Source organism: Hydra vulgaris, chromosome 10, assembly GCF_038396675.1.
Source record: "Hydra vulgaris chromosome 10, alternate assembly HydraT2T_AEP".
Taxonomy (NCBI): domain Eukaryota; kingdom Metazoa; phylum Cnidaria; class Hydrozoa; order Anthoathecata; family Hydridae; genus Hydra; species Hydra vulgaris.
Genome location: NC_088929.1, coordinates 25,284,341 through 25,304,573, shown reverse-complemented (window position 1 = coordinate 25,304,573; position 20,233 = coordinate 25,284,341). Strand labels below are relative to the sequence as shown.

Below are 20,233 nucleotides of genomic sequence, written 5' to 3'. Positions count from 1 at the left end.
GACAAGATTCTACTGTCATCTTTGACTTTTCGAAAATATTCCTTATTCCGTTATTCGACAATCAATAATGCAACAATTTGCGACACTATTCCTTTTTTACATTTAAATGTAAAAAAGGAATAGTGTCACAAATTGTCGCATTATTGATTATCGAATAACAGAATAAGGAATAATGTCGAAATGGAGTTTAATGAATAGTGTCAAAAATTTTCGACAATAAAATTAGCGACATTAAAAATTTGCGATAATCAAAACTTTGTAACACTTCTCCACCACACCGTCCTATTCTCTCTTATAATCGACTCAGGGGAGGCCGACGGGCACGTATCCCTAACTTTTTTTCTAAAGGACTTTTTTTTTTTAGAAAATTCAGGATATAGAGGACTTTTTTCAGAAATTGACTATTGTGCCCCCCCCCCCCCCACACTTCGAAACCCGTGTCGTCAGCCATGAACTGTTTGTGACATCCGCTATAAGTGACTAGCTAATAATTTTTCAACACGTGGTATAGTGGCTTGTCATCGGCTAGTCATATTTGGCGGCTGCCGCTTATTGTCTACAAAGTAACCAATGAGAAAAACTAGAATGCCTATATAGCTCTAGTGAAATTCCGCTATAGAACTTTGCTGGAAAAGATATTCAACATTTCTCAACTACATTTTGTAACGTGCATCATTTACTTTATAAAATATTTATGAAATTAGCTTGATTCAAATATATGGAATATTTTAAATCGAATTAAAAAAAAAAAAAAGCGCTTGCTTTATAAGCAGGTTCGAAACGACCTCTGGACATATTTTCGCGTCACGGTAAGGAAGGAGGCGTGAACTTCCTGGTTAAATGCACTTCCGCGGTGCTCTGTGACAAGGACTTCTTGGGGCACCAAAAAAAAAAAAAAAAAAAAAAAAAAAAATCACTTTTCTGATTTGATTCAAACTTTTAAAGATTCGCAGAGCCCTATTAAAAAGCTATAAAAAAATAGAAAAGAAAAATAAATTGTTTTTAATTTAATTTTGTAGGCTATTTTATAATTTAGATTACTTTATATTAAAAACTATTTAAAAAAATTTGTAAACAAAACGAGTTTTTAAGTAATTAGTCGACAAGTGATTTGAGATTTGAAACACACAAGATTTAAAAGTATTTATAGAATTGATTTAATATTTATAACTCAAGGCACGTGTACATTTTTATTTTTTTGTGTGAAAAAGTGCGCTCTTAGCAATACAACGGCATCATGCTAATAAAAGACTTGGAAATATCTCCAGAATTTCAAAATAAAAGGCTTCGTAAATGATTCCTTAATTTTATCAATGATTTATTACGAAGACAATCATTGCCTTCGTAATTAAAATTTTTCTTTCATTATTGCCAAAGATGAACCTATAATAGATCCTATAAAAGCATTCAAGATATTCAATAATCTAGATTCAATGTATCTTTTTTTAATTTAGTTTTAGATAAAGCTAAACAACCGCTGGAAGATTGTTTTGAATAATTTTAAAATCAGGATAATTTATTTACACTTTTAGAAGGTTTTAAAATATCGAAAAGAAGAACTAAAAAAACATGAAGCAGATTTAGAAATTGCTCTGACAGATTCTAAGGTGCAAATGGATATATCTAATGATACCATAGGCGTGTCCAGACCTTATTCGCTGGTGTGCACAACAGTGGCATATTCAGGGGAGTAGATTCCTGCACCCCCATCACCCCCCCCCCAAAAAAAAAAATTAGGTCTCGGTTTAGGGATATGACCCCCAAACTTCTTAATAAGCTTTATCATTATTATCTATAATGATTAAATCAGTTTTACTTTTTTTTAACAGGAATAAAAAAATATATTCCTTTTATTAGATAAATAATTAACTAGGCAATATGAAATTGTATTTAGTATTTTAAAATATAATTTAAAAATTTCTAAAAATTTCCGTGTCAAAAAACGCAGGAAGGGTCACTAACAGCACTACTACTAACACTATTAAGCAGCGTATTATTATATAGAGATCGCTATAGAAATTTATAATGTAAGTTAGATCAAATTTCGCAGGTCATGCCTGTGAATGACAGGCAAGACCCGTAGACGCGCCTATGAATAATACTGGGGAGCAGGAGGCAAACATAGAAAGCATAATTATACTTCACAATCAATTTTTTCAGCTGAATGTTTTCGAAACCCATTTAAAATGTTTCAATTTTTATCTGAAAATGACTAAGCTACAGCATTTCCAAACCTTTGATCTCAAATTTTTTGCCCTTCGCTATATTAAACAATTCCAGCGAGCGTTGGTTCTGGAGAAAGGTGGTATATTTGAAAATAAACCAGATTTTGCTCAACATTATTACTTTTCAACCCCACTTAAAACAAACTTGAACTACGTTAAATTTTTAGAAGTTTTAAATCAAATAAAACTAAAAGAAAAACGTGTTAAAGGATAACATTCTACAGTGTTTTAACAAGTTTGAAAAATTATTTTCATAAAGAACCAATACGCTTCCCGCTAAAAATGTTGTTGAAGAACAATGAAAGATCGTTAAAATTTAAATCATTAATTCATAGTGCGATCGAAGAAATTAGATTAATAAAACTTGAAAATACAAAATATAAATGGAAAGAAAACAATCTTTTAAGCTTGGTTGCAAATCTTAAATCCAGGAACGACGAACTTGAAAAAAACACTGCTGAATGCCAAAAACAACTGCGCATAGCTCAAGTAACACTGAGTGATTTAAAAACAAAGATCGAAAAGGTAAAACACAATTTTGACGAATATTTTTCCAGAGATAAAATTTGTAATTTTGAGGGTTTTTTGATACAATTTTGTAGCAAAAACGAGTTCGGTTTGGGGTGCTTATATCAGTCATATACTGTAAAACATAAAGTAGTTACTTCGAATGAGTTAATTTCAAATTTATTCTGAATAAAGATCTTACATCAAGGATATTTACAAATAGTAATGATACTAATCTCAAGTAAACCCCTATCAAATAAAATTATAATAAATAGTGATAAAAATAGTGATAGTGAAGAAATTTTAAACAAATATTATCAAATAAATATTATTAAAATATTTATTTGATAGTAATTTAAAAGTATTAAATTTAGTATTTATTAAATAAACAACTTAAAAAATACATTATTTTTTGTGAATTACAAAAATAACATCAGCTAAAAAATGTATTTTTGATAACAATTTTCATTATAACCGTCTTAAACGGGTATAATCAAAATCAACCTAACAACTAAGCAGATCACTTCTAAATATTCCAAACTATTGATAGCATAACTCTTCATTTTATGTTCTTCAAATCAACTGTATCTATCTATAAAACGCAATATATAAAACTCAATACGCAAATTTTGAATTATATAAATGATTACGTCGATTGAAATCTATTCCTGAACGAACTTTGTAAAATATATAAAACACAGTATATTATTAAACAGCCATTCACAAAAACGTTTAAGCAAATATGTTAATCTTTCTCATATTAAAATTTAACGGAAATAGATTTTAAGTTTATTTTCTGTGTTTATTAATATTTATGTTTGTATTAGTAAAATAGTGGAAAAAAAATAATTCAGATACAACATCCTTAAAAGTAATTAAAAGATAGACGACCCATATGTAGGGTGAAAGTAATTGACCCAAGTAATTGAAAAATAAACGACTTTTTTATATATAGATAGCATAAATGTTTATTCAAGTTTATTATTTATACTTTTTGGAGGTTTATTTTTGAAAACGAGTCTTGGTTTTATTAACAAATCAATGAAAATTGATGACTTATCTAGCCCTCCGCTCTCAACTCAAAACTACTCAATAATATCTCGAGACACTGTAGTTAAGAGACAGATAATTGTTGCAATTTCAAAATATTCCTAAAAAAAAGATTAAAGTATTTATGAATTTAATCAACACAAACAATGATAGGTTCGAATTTTCATGCAATCTTAAAGCGGCTAATCTTTTGTGTGAAGTTTAATTACATTCAAACAAACCTGCTGTTGGTGTGAGAATCTCTTTAACAAAGGATTGTTATAAATATCGGAAGTCTGAAGACAAATCAAAACAATAATATTAAAAATAACATTTTAAACATAAAATATTTTAAAAAACAATATTATGTTGATATTGTGCAGTGAAATTTATTTATTTTAGTACTTCTGTCTTTTTTATAACATTATTTATATATTTATAAAAAAAAATTTCTCATTTGAAATTTACTAATCAAAAGTCTTACTCAGCTCTTATAATACCCAATTTATATATATAAGTAGCTATGTCACAGTGGTTAGAGTTCCGGCTCAGAACCAAGAGGTTGATGCCAATCGACCACATCCCAGCAAGCACAATATCTTATCTTCATCATCAATATCAAATTCATATGTATTTTTATCGCCCTCTGTTATCAGACTAATTTTGATTTGATGCATGTTTTCCATGATCCAATCAATGTGGTGCAAAATTTAAACAGTCTAAATTATATCTTTGTGCATTGTGTCTTTTTATTAAAGAACATCGGGTAACTGCATCTAAATAAAAATATCTTTTAAGTAAGGTACATTTGTACATTTTACAATAGTCATAATAACACATAGTCCGGCCAGTTGGGCCGTTTTCACAAGATTCTTTTGTTTTTTAACAATAAAAATTAAAAATTTGAATTAATGTTGAAAATAGTTTATTTATCGTGCCCAGACTACCAATAAGTGCACAAAAATCTAAAAAATGGCAAACTTTAGAGAAGAACACTCCATTGATTCTCTTATATTAGATCTAGAATCAGACATTTTTTTTGAAAAAAACCCTGTCTGTTTCTTAATGTCAATGCTTTTCTTACAGAAATTGAGAATGGAAGCATTTCAAACAAATTTAACTGCCAGCAGTGTGTGAAAAAACGCAAATCAGAGAAGGGTCTCAAACGCCTCATAACAACACATCACTCTAAGATTGACTCTTCAACACTGCAAACAAATGCAACAACTATTAGGTGTGCATGTACTGCAGACGAGTTAATAACTTTCATTAAAAAAAGGATTAAATTTGTGCAAAACGATCTCTGCTACCCTCCATATATCAGAGATGAGCTTTCAAGGTACAGTTTCTCTGAAGATGATGCAAAGCATTCATTTGATCTAATAAAGGAAGTTATTGAAAATTTTAATGGTGATGTGGAAGTTTTTTATCCACAATTTTACAAAGTTGCTGGTCAGAAAGGTTTTATGAAAAATCTCACAAATAAAACCTCAACTCTTGTAGGATATGACCTTGCAAATCATATTTTGGCTCACTTGACTAAGTCTAAAAATGCCACCTCAGTTTTAGTTATTGATGATGAAATTAAGTTTACAGATAAAGAAAAAAATTTAATTTAATATTTGGGTGGATATGTATTTAGTACTTTTTATCAAAGGATACATAATTCAAAAAGTTGGAAAACCAGATTTTGTCAAGAAACACTCTCAATTCTGTTGGCTGGAAAATTTGTAGAAAATGATTCTAATTATTTTGATTAATATAATCATGATACTAATAAAAAATTTACTAGTTTAAAAAATCAAGGTGGTCTTTGGTCTATATCTTCTGATGCTTTATCACTATTTAAAAAAGCAGAAATAGCATTCAGAAAATCAAAAAAAATTTTAAGTAAAAATATTGACTGCAGCAAGATGACTGCAGAGTTACTTCAAGATGTTGGGGTTTTATCTCACTTCTCAAAAATTTGCAATGATTCTTCTACCAAAGTATCTAAAGAAATGTCTCTCAATCTTCTAGACCATCTTTCAACTCTTTATATTCTTGTTGACTCATTTTCCTATTCAAAGGACTTTGTAAACGTGGATAAAATCAAGTCTAAGAACAAAAGAACAAATTCATTAAAAAATCAAGAAAGGAACTTTGAACTCCACTGAATAGTTTAAATAAAAAATAGACATTAGAAAAGGTTATTTTCATAGCCACAAATGTCATTCAAAACATATTCTTGCATAGGAACTATATTGCAGCATGATGAAGAAATGCAATGATTAATAAAGTGAAAGCAAAATGAAATTAACTTTTTATTTTAAGTATCAAATGTTATATAATTAAAACTAGTTTTATAGTTATTTATTTTTACTATTTTATTAAAATTATTTTATTAAAATAATTTTAAAATAAATAATGTTAAGAATTTTATTTTAGCCTCTTCTTTCTTTGTAACACAACTTCAACTTTATACAAATAATGCTTTTATAAGGTTTGTGGCTATGAAAACAGTCGTTTTTAATTTCCTTCTTTTGATGAGTTCATTTTTTGTTCCAATTTCGGCGTGGTAATTTTTCTTTGGTAAAGGTCTTTGGTTCAGGATTATTATCAAGACTAATAGTTTCTATAACTGGTTTGAAAGTACAATGGTTTCTTATTGTATTGTTATTATAACTAATATCATGTAAAGATGGGTTATCCTTTCTTCTTCCAATGGCTCGTTGTTGGCCAAAATAATTTTCTAATGAATCTTGACATAGCCGTTCAGTTAAAACATATTGGACACCCATATTCAATAGGTATTTAGTTAAATCAATAACTGAGTGAACAGTAATATTGATCCCTTCATATGTTTGCCAAGATAAAAACATATTCCCCTGATCAGCCTTAGTAAAATTTCCAGATCTTTGATCTATAGACCATTTCCAATCTTCAAAATATTTTAAAAAGATTTCAGTCAAACATATTAGCCTTTCATCATTCATCAAATAAAATGGCTTGGAAAATCGATTTTGATTTCTAGTGCAATCTGTAATATTTTTCACATTTACACAATCAAAAAACCCATTTAACATCTGACAATATTCAGCAATTCTAGAGGCTTCAGCAGTACCAAATGCCTTTAAAGCAGTGCTAACAGATGAACTAAGTACTTGAGCTGCTAATCTTACATTCATTTTGGAAAATGGGCTTAACCTAATGTGTTCTAAGGAGAGATTTAGGCAAGTGTGAAGGACACAGTTTAGATCTTCATGAAATAATTCAGATATGTGATTCCACAAAATGTGATTATCAGTTTTCCCCATATCTTTCTTTACCTGATGCAGAATGAAAAAGGCAATTTCGAGCAGTCTTTATCAAATGTGGAGGAACAGCTATAAATATATATAACGATCATCATCAGCAAATTTATTTTTGATGCAATAGATAAATTTAATGTTTGTGTTAATATCTTGTTCTTCTGTCATATGAAAATGCATGTTAAAAAATTTGCGATTGCATGAGGCACCATCACTTGTTGTAGCAATTACTTTAAGATTGCATGAAAGCTCTGAAATACTGACAGCCTTCCAAAATAAGAGGAATAATTGAACAGCTTGGATGTTTGTAGCAGCAAAGTTTGCAAAACTATATTTTAAAGGGTTACAATACCTCTCACAAGAAAAACAAGGATATGTGTTGCAATTTCATCAACTTTGTTAAGAGTTGCATAGTTAATATTTGTGTCACCAAAATCAACAAATCCAAAAAGATCACCAGAATACTTATCCCAAACCAAATTTTCCTGAATTTTCATTTCATCAAATAAAAGAGTGATAACCATTCTTGCTCAGAAAAATCCTTTACCTTTAAACTTATTTCATTGACAATTTCTTGGTTAAATCCTCTTTGTGGTCGGATATAGTTTTTGTAGTCTCTTAAACGCCTTTGACTTGGTAAAATTACAAATCTAGAATCTGTTTTTTCATCAAAACGAATTTCCTCATAAGCTGCCGGAGACTTTGCAACAAGACCTAAACAATAGCGAATAGTCATTGGGTGATAACGAATTCCATGTTTTGAAGTATTCAAGTATTTTTGCTGCTCATCCCAAAATAGCTTCATAAATGGAGTGACTGTCCTATAAGTTTTTGATATGATTGAAACCAAGTCTTTGTGTTGGTCATCACTGACAAGATGAGAGGATTTACTTAATTCTTTTTGCATTTCTTTTATGTTCTTTTTTAGCAATTGTTGTGTTCATAATATATTCTCCTTAAGACCGGCACCGATATATAAGATAGGGCCGTATATATATATACATGTATAATAATATGACACATGTCCCTAATAAACAAACTATATATATAAATGTCAAGAAATCAAGTTAAATCATAAATCTTCATAATCGAGTGGTGTTTTATTCTTTATTCTTCGTCCACAACTTGATAATCAAATTGTTTGATCTTCTTTTGTATTTTCAACTAAATTGTTCTCTTTAATTATTTTATTATTCTCATTCTTCAATTCCAATGACGTTGTACCACTATTGCATTCTTTAAACGAAAGAGTAGTTTGTCCTCTGTGCATTATAGCCACGTTATCCCGAGTCAGGCATGGAGCAGATATAGCGTAAACTTTTCTAAGTTGAATCTGATTTCGACGAAGGTTATGTCCATTGTGATTTAATTTTACTTAATATGATCTAGGGGCAACGCATTTCATTATTTTACCTCTAAGACTCCATTCACGAGTTACTTCGTTTCGAATTGCAACAGTTTGGCCTTGTCTATAGACATATGCTTCAAAAACACCAATATTTTTATCATAGTATTTAATAGATTGAACTCTCTCTTTAACTATATCTCTTGCAAATTTTGACGGTTCTTTATTTCGAGATTGAAACCTGGGTAAGTTATTTCTCAGTTGACGCCCATGTAATAGTTCCGCTGGAGATAAACCACATTTTATTGGAGTATTACGTAAAATTAAGATACCTTTATAAATGTCCTCATTTGACATAAAGCATTTCTTTATCAACAGTTTTACTGATTTTACAGTTGCCTCTGCTAAACCATTCGATTGAGCATAGTGTGGACTACTTGTTATGTGCTTAAATTGCCATTGTTGAGAGAATTGACGAAACACTTTCGAACTATATTCTGTACCATTATCTGACACCAACTCCTCAGGGATACCATTTCTAGAAAAAGATTCTTTACATGCTTGTATAACATTTGCTGATCCAGTACTTGAAAGCAGAAACACCTCAGTCCACAAGCTATAATAATCGACAATAATTAAATAGTTTTTATTAGCCCACTGAAACAAATTAGTTCCAAGTTTTTGCCATGGTCGCGTTGGGACATCAGGAATTAGAAGAGGTTCTTTCGGCTTTGATGGGAGATACTTCATGCATGCCTCACATTTTCGAATCAACTGTTCAATTGGGTTATTTAAACCTGGCTAAAAAACACTCTGACGAGCACAATGTTTGCATTTCTCCATTCCCAAGTGACCTTCATGCAATTTTGAAAGAATTTCTTTTCGCATATTAACTGGGATTATTATTCTATTTTGATATAATAAGAGCCCATCAATTTTAACTATTTCATCTTTAATATCCCAATAAGGTTGGAGATTCGCTGGACAGTATTTTTTGGAATTTGGCCATCCAGAAATGATACTTTCTTGCAATTGGTTTAAAAGTTCATCTTCTGCAGTTTTTTGCTTAATTTCTTCTAAACAACTCTCTGTCGCAGGCATACTTTTTATTATTGAATTTACATACACATTAAGATCATTTTCTGCAATATCATCTTCTTTTGTAGGATTAGATACAGGTGCACAAGACATTGCATCTGCATCAGTAATAGATTTGCCCGCAACATGTTCTGCAGTAAATGAAAATCTTAATAACTTCATTCTTAAACGTTGAATTCTTGGAGACATATCAATAAGTGAGCGATAATTTAATATTGGAATTAATGGTTTGTAATCTGTTTCTTATATAAATTTTTGCAAACCATACAAATAATTTGACATGCGTGTGCACCCCCATGTTAACATTTCCATTTTGATTGGATAATAATTTTTTTCAGTTGTCGTAAGAAATCTAGATGCACAATTAATTGGTTTGTATATACCATTATGATTCTGGTAAACTATTACGCTAAGTCCATTTAATAAACTTCCATCTGTTCTTACTTTTACAGGTTTTTAAACATAGTAGTGTGCAAAAATGGATGGGTTGGTTAAACTATTTTTTACCTCATTGAATGCTCTAGTATGATTTTCAGTCCAAAACTATGCTGATCTTGAACTCAAAAGATCTCGCAAGGGTTCAGCTACTTTAGCAAGCGATGGATTGAATTTTGCTAATTGCTGGGCCATGCCTAGAAAACTACGTAAAGATGTGATATTTGTTGGTTTTGGAAAATTTTTTATTGCCTCATCTTTTTTGGTCAATGGTTTTACTCCTTCTGCTGAAATTTTATGACCTAAAAACTTTACTTCTGTTTGATCAAATAAACATTTCTCTACATTCAGGGTAACTCCATTTTCAGCAAATCTATTTAACAATGCTACAAGGTTTTCGTTATATTCCATTTCTGTATTTCCAAAAACTAAAAAATCATCCATACTTTTAACCACTCCTTTTAGACCATCAAAAGGTGTCGTAAATGTACATTTTAATTGACTTTCAATATCCATTGGTAACTGCCAATATCCTGAGTTAGCATCTAATTTTGCCATATATTTACATCTATTTCCAAGTTAGACCAATAAATCGTCTACACTTGGCAGTTCATAGAATTCACACTTGGTGTCTTTGTTTGTGTTAAATCAATACAGATACAAAGTAGTCCATTTGGTTTTTTCACAATTACTATTGGTTGACACCAGTCTCTAGGTTGATCTACAATTTTGATAACACCCATCTCTTTCATACGCTCTAGCTTCAACGGTTCTAGGTTAAACTTTTGTAAGGCAAGTCTTCCTAATAAAGCAGTTTACACATTATCACAAACATATATAGTAATTAATTTACTGTTCTGACCGTTTATAGAGAATGATTTTTGAAAGTATCCAAGACAATTGAGTTGCTTATAATCAGGACCAATTAGTCGTTTATTAGTAGTGTATAAATGTTCAATTTTAATTCCAAACTTTTTTAAATGTTTAGTTCCTATAACTGTGACTTCAGCGCCTGTGTCAATTTTAAATGTTATTTTTCGATATTTTACTTTTAATTGAATTTCCCAAGGTCTGTTTACACAATCTGCTCCAACTCTTCCTAAAAACAACGCACCTAGATGCTGCATACTTTATGAATTTTTACTATCGTTCTGTTGATCAACATCTCTATCAGGAATATTTGGTTTTGCTTTTAGGCAAACTGAACTATTTGAAAAGTGATTCATAATGCTACAGTCTCTGCACTTTTTACCTCATGCTGGATATGATCCCCGAATAAATGGATGCTTTTTTAAACAGAATTTACACACAAATGAATTAAATTAAAAATCTCTATTACCACTATTCTGTATGGGTGAATTAAATTTATTTTTACTGTACAATTGTTTTCCAATACGATCTACACTTTCACTTTTATTATTTCGCAACTCAGACAAAACCATCTCGCGCTTTTTCAGAAGAACGACAAATTTCTACTGCTTTATCTAGTGTCAAAGTCTTTTCAGAAAGTAATTTCTCACGTACTTTGTCACACCGTATTCAATATACAATTTTATCTCTTAATAAACTGTCAAAACAATCTTCAGTATTACAAAAATTGCAATTTTTACTTAATATTTTAACTTTGGTTAAAAAATCATCAAAGCATTCCCCATCTTCTTGACAACGTTTAAAATATTTATGTCTTTCTAAAGTCTCATTAATAATACCTTTAGCAAACACTTCCATTTTCTCTAATATAATAGCTGGATCTGTTTTTTCATTTTCGGTTAGGTTTAATGATTCGAAAATGTTTCGAGTTTCTGAAGAAAACGTATACCTTAACATAGCAGCTTGATAAGCAAGTGGTTTTTTCTCTAGATCCGACAACAAAATATAATCCTGCCATTTCTCAATCCAGGAGCAAAATGCAGCATACCTATCTACAACTATATCTAACATTGGAGGAGAAACACCAACACGTTTTACACGTTCTGATGCAGTCTTAGAAATTGGAGTTCTAAGTTTAGCTGGAATAAGTAATTTATCACTATTTTTTAAAAAAGATATTTTTTCTTGAGACTGAAGACATTGGCATGCCCTACAAATTTCATCCTTAGTAATAATAACTTCACATCAAAGAGATCAGATATGTTCTGTTTGATTTAAAGGTAAAGAATAACTAATAAATAAATCAAACTTTTTAGGTATAACATGAATAAGATATCCATAAGAACTAACTGATTTATTTGTAATACCAGGGCATACCATATATGATAACAAAATTGAAATAAGGTTAGAAATAGTTGTATTAAACATTGATCTTTTTAAATGCAAGTATATTTCATGATTATCTGGTAGAAGCCGTAAAAATATACAAATATTAAATGAGAGGCTATCATCAATGTAAATTTCGTATTTCGGGACAGTGTGAACATCATCCATCTTACTCAATTTAAAAAAAGTTTCACTAGCATTTATATCCCAGTCAAGTTTTTGAAAGCTAATACGTTTAACCAATTCTATAAAAGACTTATATGGCTTACCATTAACTGCTTCATCTGATATAGAAAGAAAAGCTGATCTCTTTAGGGATATAAAAGAAGCTGATTCTCATGCTTTGGGAATAAGCAAATACGAAGAAGGGCATTGCAATGAAAAGCTTTTAACCGGAAGATTTAATGAAGGTAGTAAACCAGGCTTGAGAGTAGTTTTAATTGGATTGAGAATTAACATGTTAGCCTTGCAATGTTTTTCGCAAATAAACAATTTTTTTATTTTATTTGGGTCTTTAGGCTTTCATCAATTACTCTATCTTTAGTTATAATGTGTATAAGTTTTTTTCTCCATTCTTTGTTGAAATCATCAATGGTATCTTAAAAAGTGAATGATCCGTGCCTAATTTACTTCATTATTGACCAAGATATCAACCTTTTGGGTAATCATACATCAACATCATACATAAATGCGTATACACACATAACAGTTATACATCGCTTAAGTCAAACATTCGTTCAGTCAAACCGTTTTCCTTTGTCACCTGGAGGGTCAAAATATCTGTAATTAACTGTATTTATATATACATATATGTATATATACATATATGTATATGTATATATACATATATGTATATATACATATAAATTTATATATATATATATATATATATATATATATATATATATATATATATATATATATATATATATATATATATATATATATATATATATATATATATATATATATATATGTAAAGAATTACCAAATTAATTATGTTGGCTCAAAAGAGCTTTAATAATACTAGCCTATAACAAAATAACAAAATATATAAAGCATATATATAGTGTAATACAAAACATATATGTATACATAAATCGCATTAACATAACATTCATCCTCCTCTTAAAAGTGTTCAGGGGTATTTATAAGTTAAGTTTTTCTGGTGTTTTATAAATTCGTGAAGATCTACAAGGCATAGTGTTAATTTGTTCTATAGGATTCACTTGTTTTCTAGTACCTTTTCGGAGATTAATAGAGTTTCATTGCTATCGTTAGGGGTTGGGTAATAGTTATCGATTGTTGTTACTTCTAAATTGTTGTTTGATGTCTGTGTTATAGGAGTTGTTCCAATGGGAGCCAGCTGTTTAGTAGACACTGTTGTCTCATCACCATTAGGAAATCTCACATGAGCATAATGAGGATTTGCTTCGATGAGTTGAACCTCATTCACTGAATCTTCATATTTACTTTGCATCGCATTTCTTCTTATAAGTACAGGTCCTGGGTTGACAAGCCATGAAGGAATTGAGGACCCAGATGATGATCTTCGTTGAAAATTGAAAAGACGTTCATGTGGACTACATTTAGTAGAAGTACATAATAGGGATCTTGTAGCATGAAGTGCATCAGGTAGAACTCTTTTCCATGATGATATAGGCAGATTTCGAGATTTAAGAGTGAGTAATATTGATTTCCAAACAATTCCATTGTATCTTTCAACTTGCCCATTTCCAGTCGGGTTGTAAGGGGTTGTTCTGCTAGTTGCAATCCCTTTTGATAAGAACCAGTGCTTTAATTCAGAAGATATTAATGAGGATCCACAATCAGAATGAACATAACTAGGCATACCAAACATAGAAAAAAGATCAGCTCAACAGTTTATTATTGTCTGAGTTGTCATATCTTTTACAGGATAAGGAAAAGGAAAACGTGAGTATTCGTCTACAATTGTTAGCATATATTGTTCAGGGGTAGAAGAAGGTAATGGACCTTTGAAGTTAATAGATATACGTTCGAATGGCTGGGTTGCTTTAATTAGGTGCACATCATTTGGGCGATAGTACTTGGGTTTTATTTCTTTGCATATTCTACAATCTTTACATATTTGTTTTACATCTTCTACTGAATAAGGGAGGTTTCTTGATCGAATAAAATGATGGAGGCGAGTAACACCAGGATGGCAAAGTGCAGTATGCAAATAATATAATGATTCTGATCTTATTGCTGCACATCTAATCCGAGTAAATGTATCTGGACCACTATTACATTGGCCAGGGCGATAGTGGATATCATAAGAATATTCTCCAACGCATTATTTTATCATTCTTTATTTTACTGCTTGATTTATAATCATACATAAATGCCACAGATCGTTGGTCAGTGATGAGAATAAAATGTCGACCCAAAAGAAAATGGCGCCAATAATTTATGGCTTCGACTATCGCTTGAGCTTCTTTCTCCACTGATGAATAGTACTGTTCACTTCCTTGAAGGGTTCGTGAATGGAAGGCAACAGGCCTTCCATCTTGGCTAAGTGTGGCGGATATGGCAAAATCAGAAGCATCAGTCTCTACAGTAAAAGGTATATTCTCATCAATGGTTTGCATGGAAGATTGAACAAGCTCATTTTTTAATGTTTCAAAAGCTGATATTTGCTGCTGATTGAGTGGGAATTGGGTAGCAGAGTTCAAAGGTCTAATTTTATCTGAAAACTTTCTTATCCATTTTGCATAGTATGAGAACATTCCAATAATACGCTGTAAAGACTTTGCATTATCAGGTGGAGGTAATTTAATGAGAGGTGCAAGTCTCTGAGGATCTGGTTTCAAGGACCCATAAGATATACGGTAACCTCAAGGTCTCAGTTAAAAATACACACTTCTCTTCATTAAATGTAATCCCAGCATCAATGGCAGCTAATCTGAACTTAAGTAGATTTTCATCATGTTCTTTCTGACTATTACCACATAATGTAATGTTATCAATGAAAGGAAAGCAGTCAGTTAGTTTATATGTTCTAACAAAGTTATCTATTTTGCGTTGAAAACATGCAGATCCATTGGTAACTCCAAAAAGCATTCTAGTATATTGCCACAACTTATTGTCAGCTTCAAAGGCAGTATATGGTCCATCTTTTTTTGATAAAGGTATTTGGTAGTATGCTGAGCGAAGGTCGAGAGTACTATAAATTTTGTATTTGGAAATTATGCTTACAATCGTTTTAATCTTAGGTAGAGGATATGCGTCCAATTGAGTATACTTATTAATAGTTTCAGAATAATCAACAACCATACGACGTTTAGTCTTTTCATTTACTACTAGGACCTGGGCACGCCAAGGTGAATTACTAGGCTCTATTATTCCTTCTTTGTCCAGGCGATGGATTTTGGATTTAATAAATTCTTTATCTCTTTGAGAATAATTTCTAGATCTAGTGGCAATCGGTCGACAATCTTTCGTGAGATTAGCAAACAAATCAGCAGGTTCAGTTTTCATTGTTGTTAAAGCTGCGAATGTTATGGGTGGTCTTTTCCCACCATACTTAATGGTAATACTTTCATGCAACTCTTGAAAATCTGTGCCAAGAATAATATCTATACATAAGTTATCTAGCACATGCAACTTGACTTTGTTATAGATTATGTTTTGAAGAGTTTTTGAAACATAGCAATATCCATCTGATTTTGCTGATAAAGAAGCTAATGCCATTCCGATTACACTCTGTTCATTAATAACATCTAAATTGAGTAGAGCCACTAATTTATTATTAATGAAACTTTTATTTCTACTCCCACTATCAATTAAAGCTTCTGCTTTATACTTATCATTAATAATGATGTTATGACAGACTCTGAAGGGAGAGTTTGCCGAAGCTGATATGGTGGCACAGAAGTAATCATCATCAATTTTAGGAACGGCAGCAGAAACACTAGATGATCTGCAAAGTTTCTCAAAAAGACCAACTTTTTTACATTTGTGACAGGTAGCTTCACGAGCAGGACATTTAGTACGTGGATGTCTTATATTTCCACAAAACCAGCACAGTTGTTTTGATTTTACTATAGCAGCTAAGTGGTTATCAGTCATGGATTGATTTTGCAAAGACGATTTGATTTCCTGAATAGCGGCAGAGATAAGTATAGTTGGTTGTGAGTATAAGTTTGAATTTTGTTGGGCGACGTCTAAAGATCTAGCTTGGTCAAAGGCTGATAAAAGTTCTAATGTTTTGTTTTCTAGTAAGCGTTGGCGTATAACATTGGAGAGTAAGCCATTTATAAACGCATTGCGAATCATTTCAAATTTATATTGCTCAGCACTTACAGCAGTGAACTTACAGTCCTTAGACAAATTTTTAAGTTCATTTAGGAATTGATCTATTGATTCACTCGGTTTTTGCTTCTGTGTTGATAAAATGTGTCTGGCAAATATTTCATTCTTTGGTTTTATGTAGATAGACTCGAGAATACTTGTTGCTTGTTCAAAATCATCACACTCTGATATGAATTCATAGACATTAGGTTCAATATGGTTTATTAGAAGATTAAGCTTAATGGAGTTATCATCAACTGTACTTACAAAATTGTAAAATGTTCTTAACCAATGGTTGTATGTTTTTTCTGCATCTGTTGAGTTCGGATCTATACCAAGTCTATCAGGTTTCATGAATCGCTCCATTTTTCTTTTATTTCATAATAGTAGTTAGCTCTTTTGATTGTAAAGAATAACCAAATTAATTATGTTGGCTCAAAAGAGCTATAATAATACTAGCCTTTAACAAAATAACAAAATACATAAAGTATATATATATAGTGTAATACAAAACATATATGTATACATAAATCGCATTATCATAACAATATATATATATATATATATATATATATATATATATATATATATATATATATATATATATATATATATATATATATATATATGTGGGAGCAGTGCAAAGAAATATAATATACATACAATAATACCTTGTAAATATTTAAAATCCATTCTCTTTCAGATCTGGTCAAGTTAAACTTTGTTTTTAATTTATTTGTCATTAACATATGAAATCAAAAAACATTTAATCAAAAAAAAAAAAAGCTCAGTAAAAATACAATCAAACCACAAATAAATTAAATTAATGAAATACTCAAATCACAAATTAACAAAAATAATGAAATCATGGCAAAAAAAATGTAATAAACAAAATCTTAATTAAGATCTGAAAAACCAGACATGAATACAACTGAGAGGTTAGAGTTAGAAGACAAACCGATCAAGACTAGTCAATATAAATGTGATTTGACACTCAATGGATATATTGAAATATTAAAAAAAAGAAAGAAGATTAGGGAAAAAGCTGTTTACAAACAGCTTTTTCCCTAACTTTCTTTCTACTTTTTAATATTCTAAATTGTTCTAGAATATTCTAAATTGTTCTAGAATATTCTTAATTACAATTAAGAATATTCTAGAACAATTTAGAATATTCTGGATCAATTGAAAACATTTTGGAACAATTAAGAATATTCTAGAACAATTTAGAATATTCTAGAACAATTTAGAACATTCTGAAACAATTTGGAATATTTTAGAACAATTTAGACTGTGTATATATAGCTGTTTATCTAATTCTATAGTTATTACAGAAGCCACACATGGTGATGTACAAGCCTAGCGATTATAGCATTCAGAAGAACAATGATAAATAATCTGGTATAATTTGAAGACTCTCATAAAAGAAGAAGAATGGTTCCTTTGGAAGAATATTCACTGGAAAAAAAGTACAAAATGCCTCTCCAAAAGCAAATTATTGGAGACCATTTTCTTGGACCAAAAATTAAAGCAAGAAAGGAGCGAATAGGGGAAATTTCCAAAGAATAAACTGAATTTTCCTCATGTATCTGATCAAGTTATATGAGCAAAGGTTGAGAAAATACTGAAATGTTATGTTGAATGTGTCAAGTGGGGAAGCTACAAACCCCTTGATGAAATTTTTGATATTACTAAAGTGGACAGAACATGGTTATCTTCCGAGGACAAGCGATTGTACCATCTCCAAGTGGAAAGCAAAGGAACAGTGGGATACTCTACAGGCCAAGCGGCCAGTAAAGAAATGATCCATCCCTCTAAAAGACAAAGAATTTCTAATAGGTCATCCAACTTATCATCTTGGTCCTGGTTTTAGTAATTCTGACTGAGGCTGACAAAGGTGAATATGAAAACGATGAAGAAGATGAGACTACTCTTGCACCAAGCAGAAAGCATCATAAAAGCAAAATTGCTGTCAACTTGGTGACCTACACAAGAGTATCAACAAACAAAGCTGCTAACATATGCAAGCAATTGGCTTGCGAAGGCATTGTCATCCCGACTCCATGTCAATCAGCTATTTACAAGTCAACAATCAATGAGGCAATCAAGCTGAAAAAAAGAAATGATTGAAAAGTTGCATATGAAAAGTTGGTCCTTACACTTTGATGACAAGCACATCAATGGAATCAATTATCAAGTAGTTGTCCTTAAAAATGAAAGAAGAGAAATCAAATTGGATGCCCTGGGCTTGATAGATGGGAGGGGAAAAACTATTGCTCAAGGAATTTCTAAAGTCCTCAATGAATTTCACCTATGGAATTCAATACAGATGATTGTTGCAGATACCACCAGCGTTAACACTGGAAAAAAGAATGGTGTTGTTTTAATATTGCATCCATACTGCCTATCCCCATAAGTAATCAATACACAGAGTGCGCAACCAAAGTAAAGAAGGAAATGCATTTGTCAAAAAAATAAAGACAAATTGCACCTTTTATTCCTTCTATGCAACAAGCAAGAGCCAGGTCAACGGTCTGAGTCATTGTTGGATTGAAAATTTATTGTAGTATTACATGGCTATGACATTCTAAATACATTTGAATACATACTAGTACTTATGTCAAAATCGATTTTTCAATGGCGGGGTGAACTTTTTTCAAAAGACATGCAAATAATAGTTCATTTCGTGCTTTTTAGGTAAAAGTTAATCAAACTACAATACAAGAGCATGGGTTGAAAAAAATTTCATAACCCTAATATGCACATACAAAGCAAAGTTGATATATTTAAAAATGACTTTATTGTATACTTTAGCTCCTATATAATCAAATCCTACATTAACTAGTCTATTTTTTGCTTTTTTAACTAAAGCTTCAAATTTTCGTTTTGTTCTATTGTGCAAGCCATTTTTATTTTATTTTAATAATGCAGCAAAATATAAAAAAAACAACGGTAAATAGAAAATATCAACCTACTTTGGAGTTATGTTAATGCCTGCAATCCAGTTTATTTATGTTCTTACTTTACCTGGTGTTATTATACCAATCCCTAACAAAAAGAATACAATAAATACTTTACATAAGATTTGATAAAGATTAAACTGTTCTTATAAATATAGATATGTTTTAATCATTTATATATATATATGTTATAATAACTGTAGTTTTATCACATTATAGTTTAAACTTATATTAGCAACTGTTGTGTTATATTTTAATTTTTTACTGCAAATTTCACATTTCGATTCGGACAATGGACAAAATCGTTCATTCAACTTGATGGATTTTCATTCACATAAACAACATTGTCTTTTTACTAAACACACCAAAACGTACTGGTCCACATTATAGTATTCATAATTATAATAAGACTTTGGATTGTAAATTTTACATATATATAAAAATATTTTAAAATGATTTAAATATCTCTAATACACCGTTTTTATATAAAATATACAAGGTTAAGTATTGTACACAATGTAAAAAGACTTTTAAAAAACTTGTGTATAATGCAAATTTTTATAAATTTTTGTAAAATTATACATATTTTCATAGCATAAAATCTTTTAATGTTTTTACTTTTATTACATTACTTAATACTTTTATTAAAAGTTTTTAAAGGACTTTCCCACGCACAAATCTATGAGAAATATTAAATTTTAATACATACCGTATTTAATACATACCGTATACATGCCGTACATACCGTCGGCAAGCTTTAATTTAATTTCGACG

At 30.4% G+C, this 20,233-nt stretch overlaps 1 protein-coding gene and 1 long non-coding RNA gene across 3 annotated transcripts in view; one reads left to right on the top strand and one right to left on the bottom strand.

The window, feature by feature from the left end:
- Window positions 1-2,133: 2,133 nt before the first annotated feature.
- Window positions 2,134-20,233, top strand: part of LOC136085864 (myosin-11-like) — a 48,580-nt gene continuing 30,480 nt past the window's right edge. Inside the window, exon 1 of one of the 2 annotated variants that reach the window (XM_065807598.1) lies at window positions 2,134-2,750. In XM_065807598.1, the coding sequence (XP_065663670.1) occupies window positions 2,508-2,750 (243 nt within the window). In that variant the 5' untranslated portion in view covers window positions 2,134-2,507. The remainder of the gene's footprint in view (window positions 2,751-20,233) is intronic. The other variant, XM_065807597.1, reaches the window with a different exon arrangement.
- On the bottom strand, window positions 3,545-19,866 carry LOC136085865 (uncharacterized). Its single transcript, XR_010641231.1, has 3 exons — window positions 19,725-19,866; window positions 19,475-19,547; window positions 3,545-4,537 (listed from the first exon to the last, which is right to left on the bottom strand). It is a non-coding gene; the product is annotated as an uncharacterized LOC136085865 (long non-coding RNA).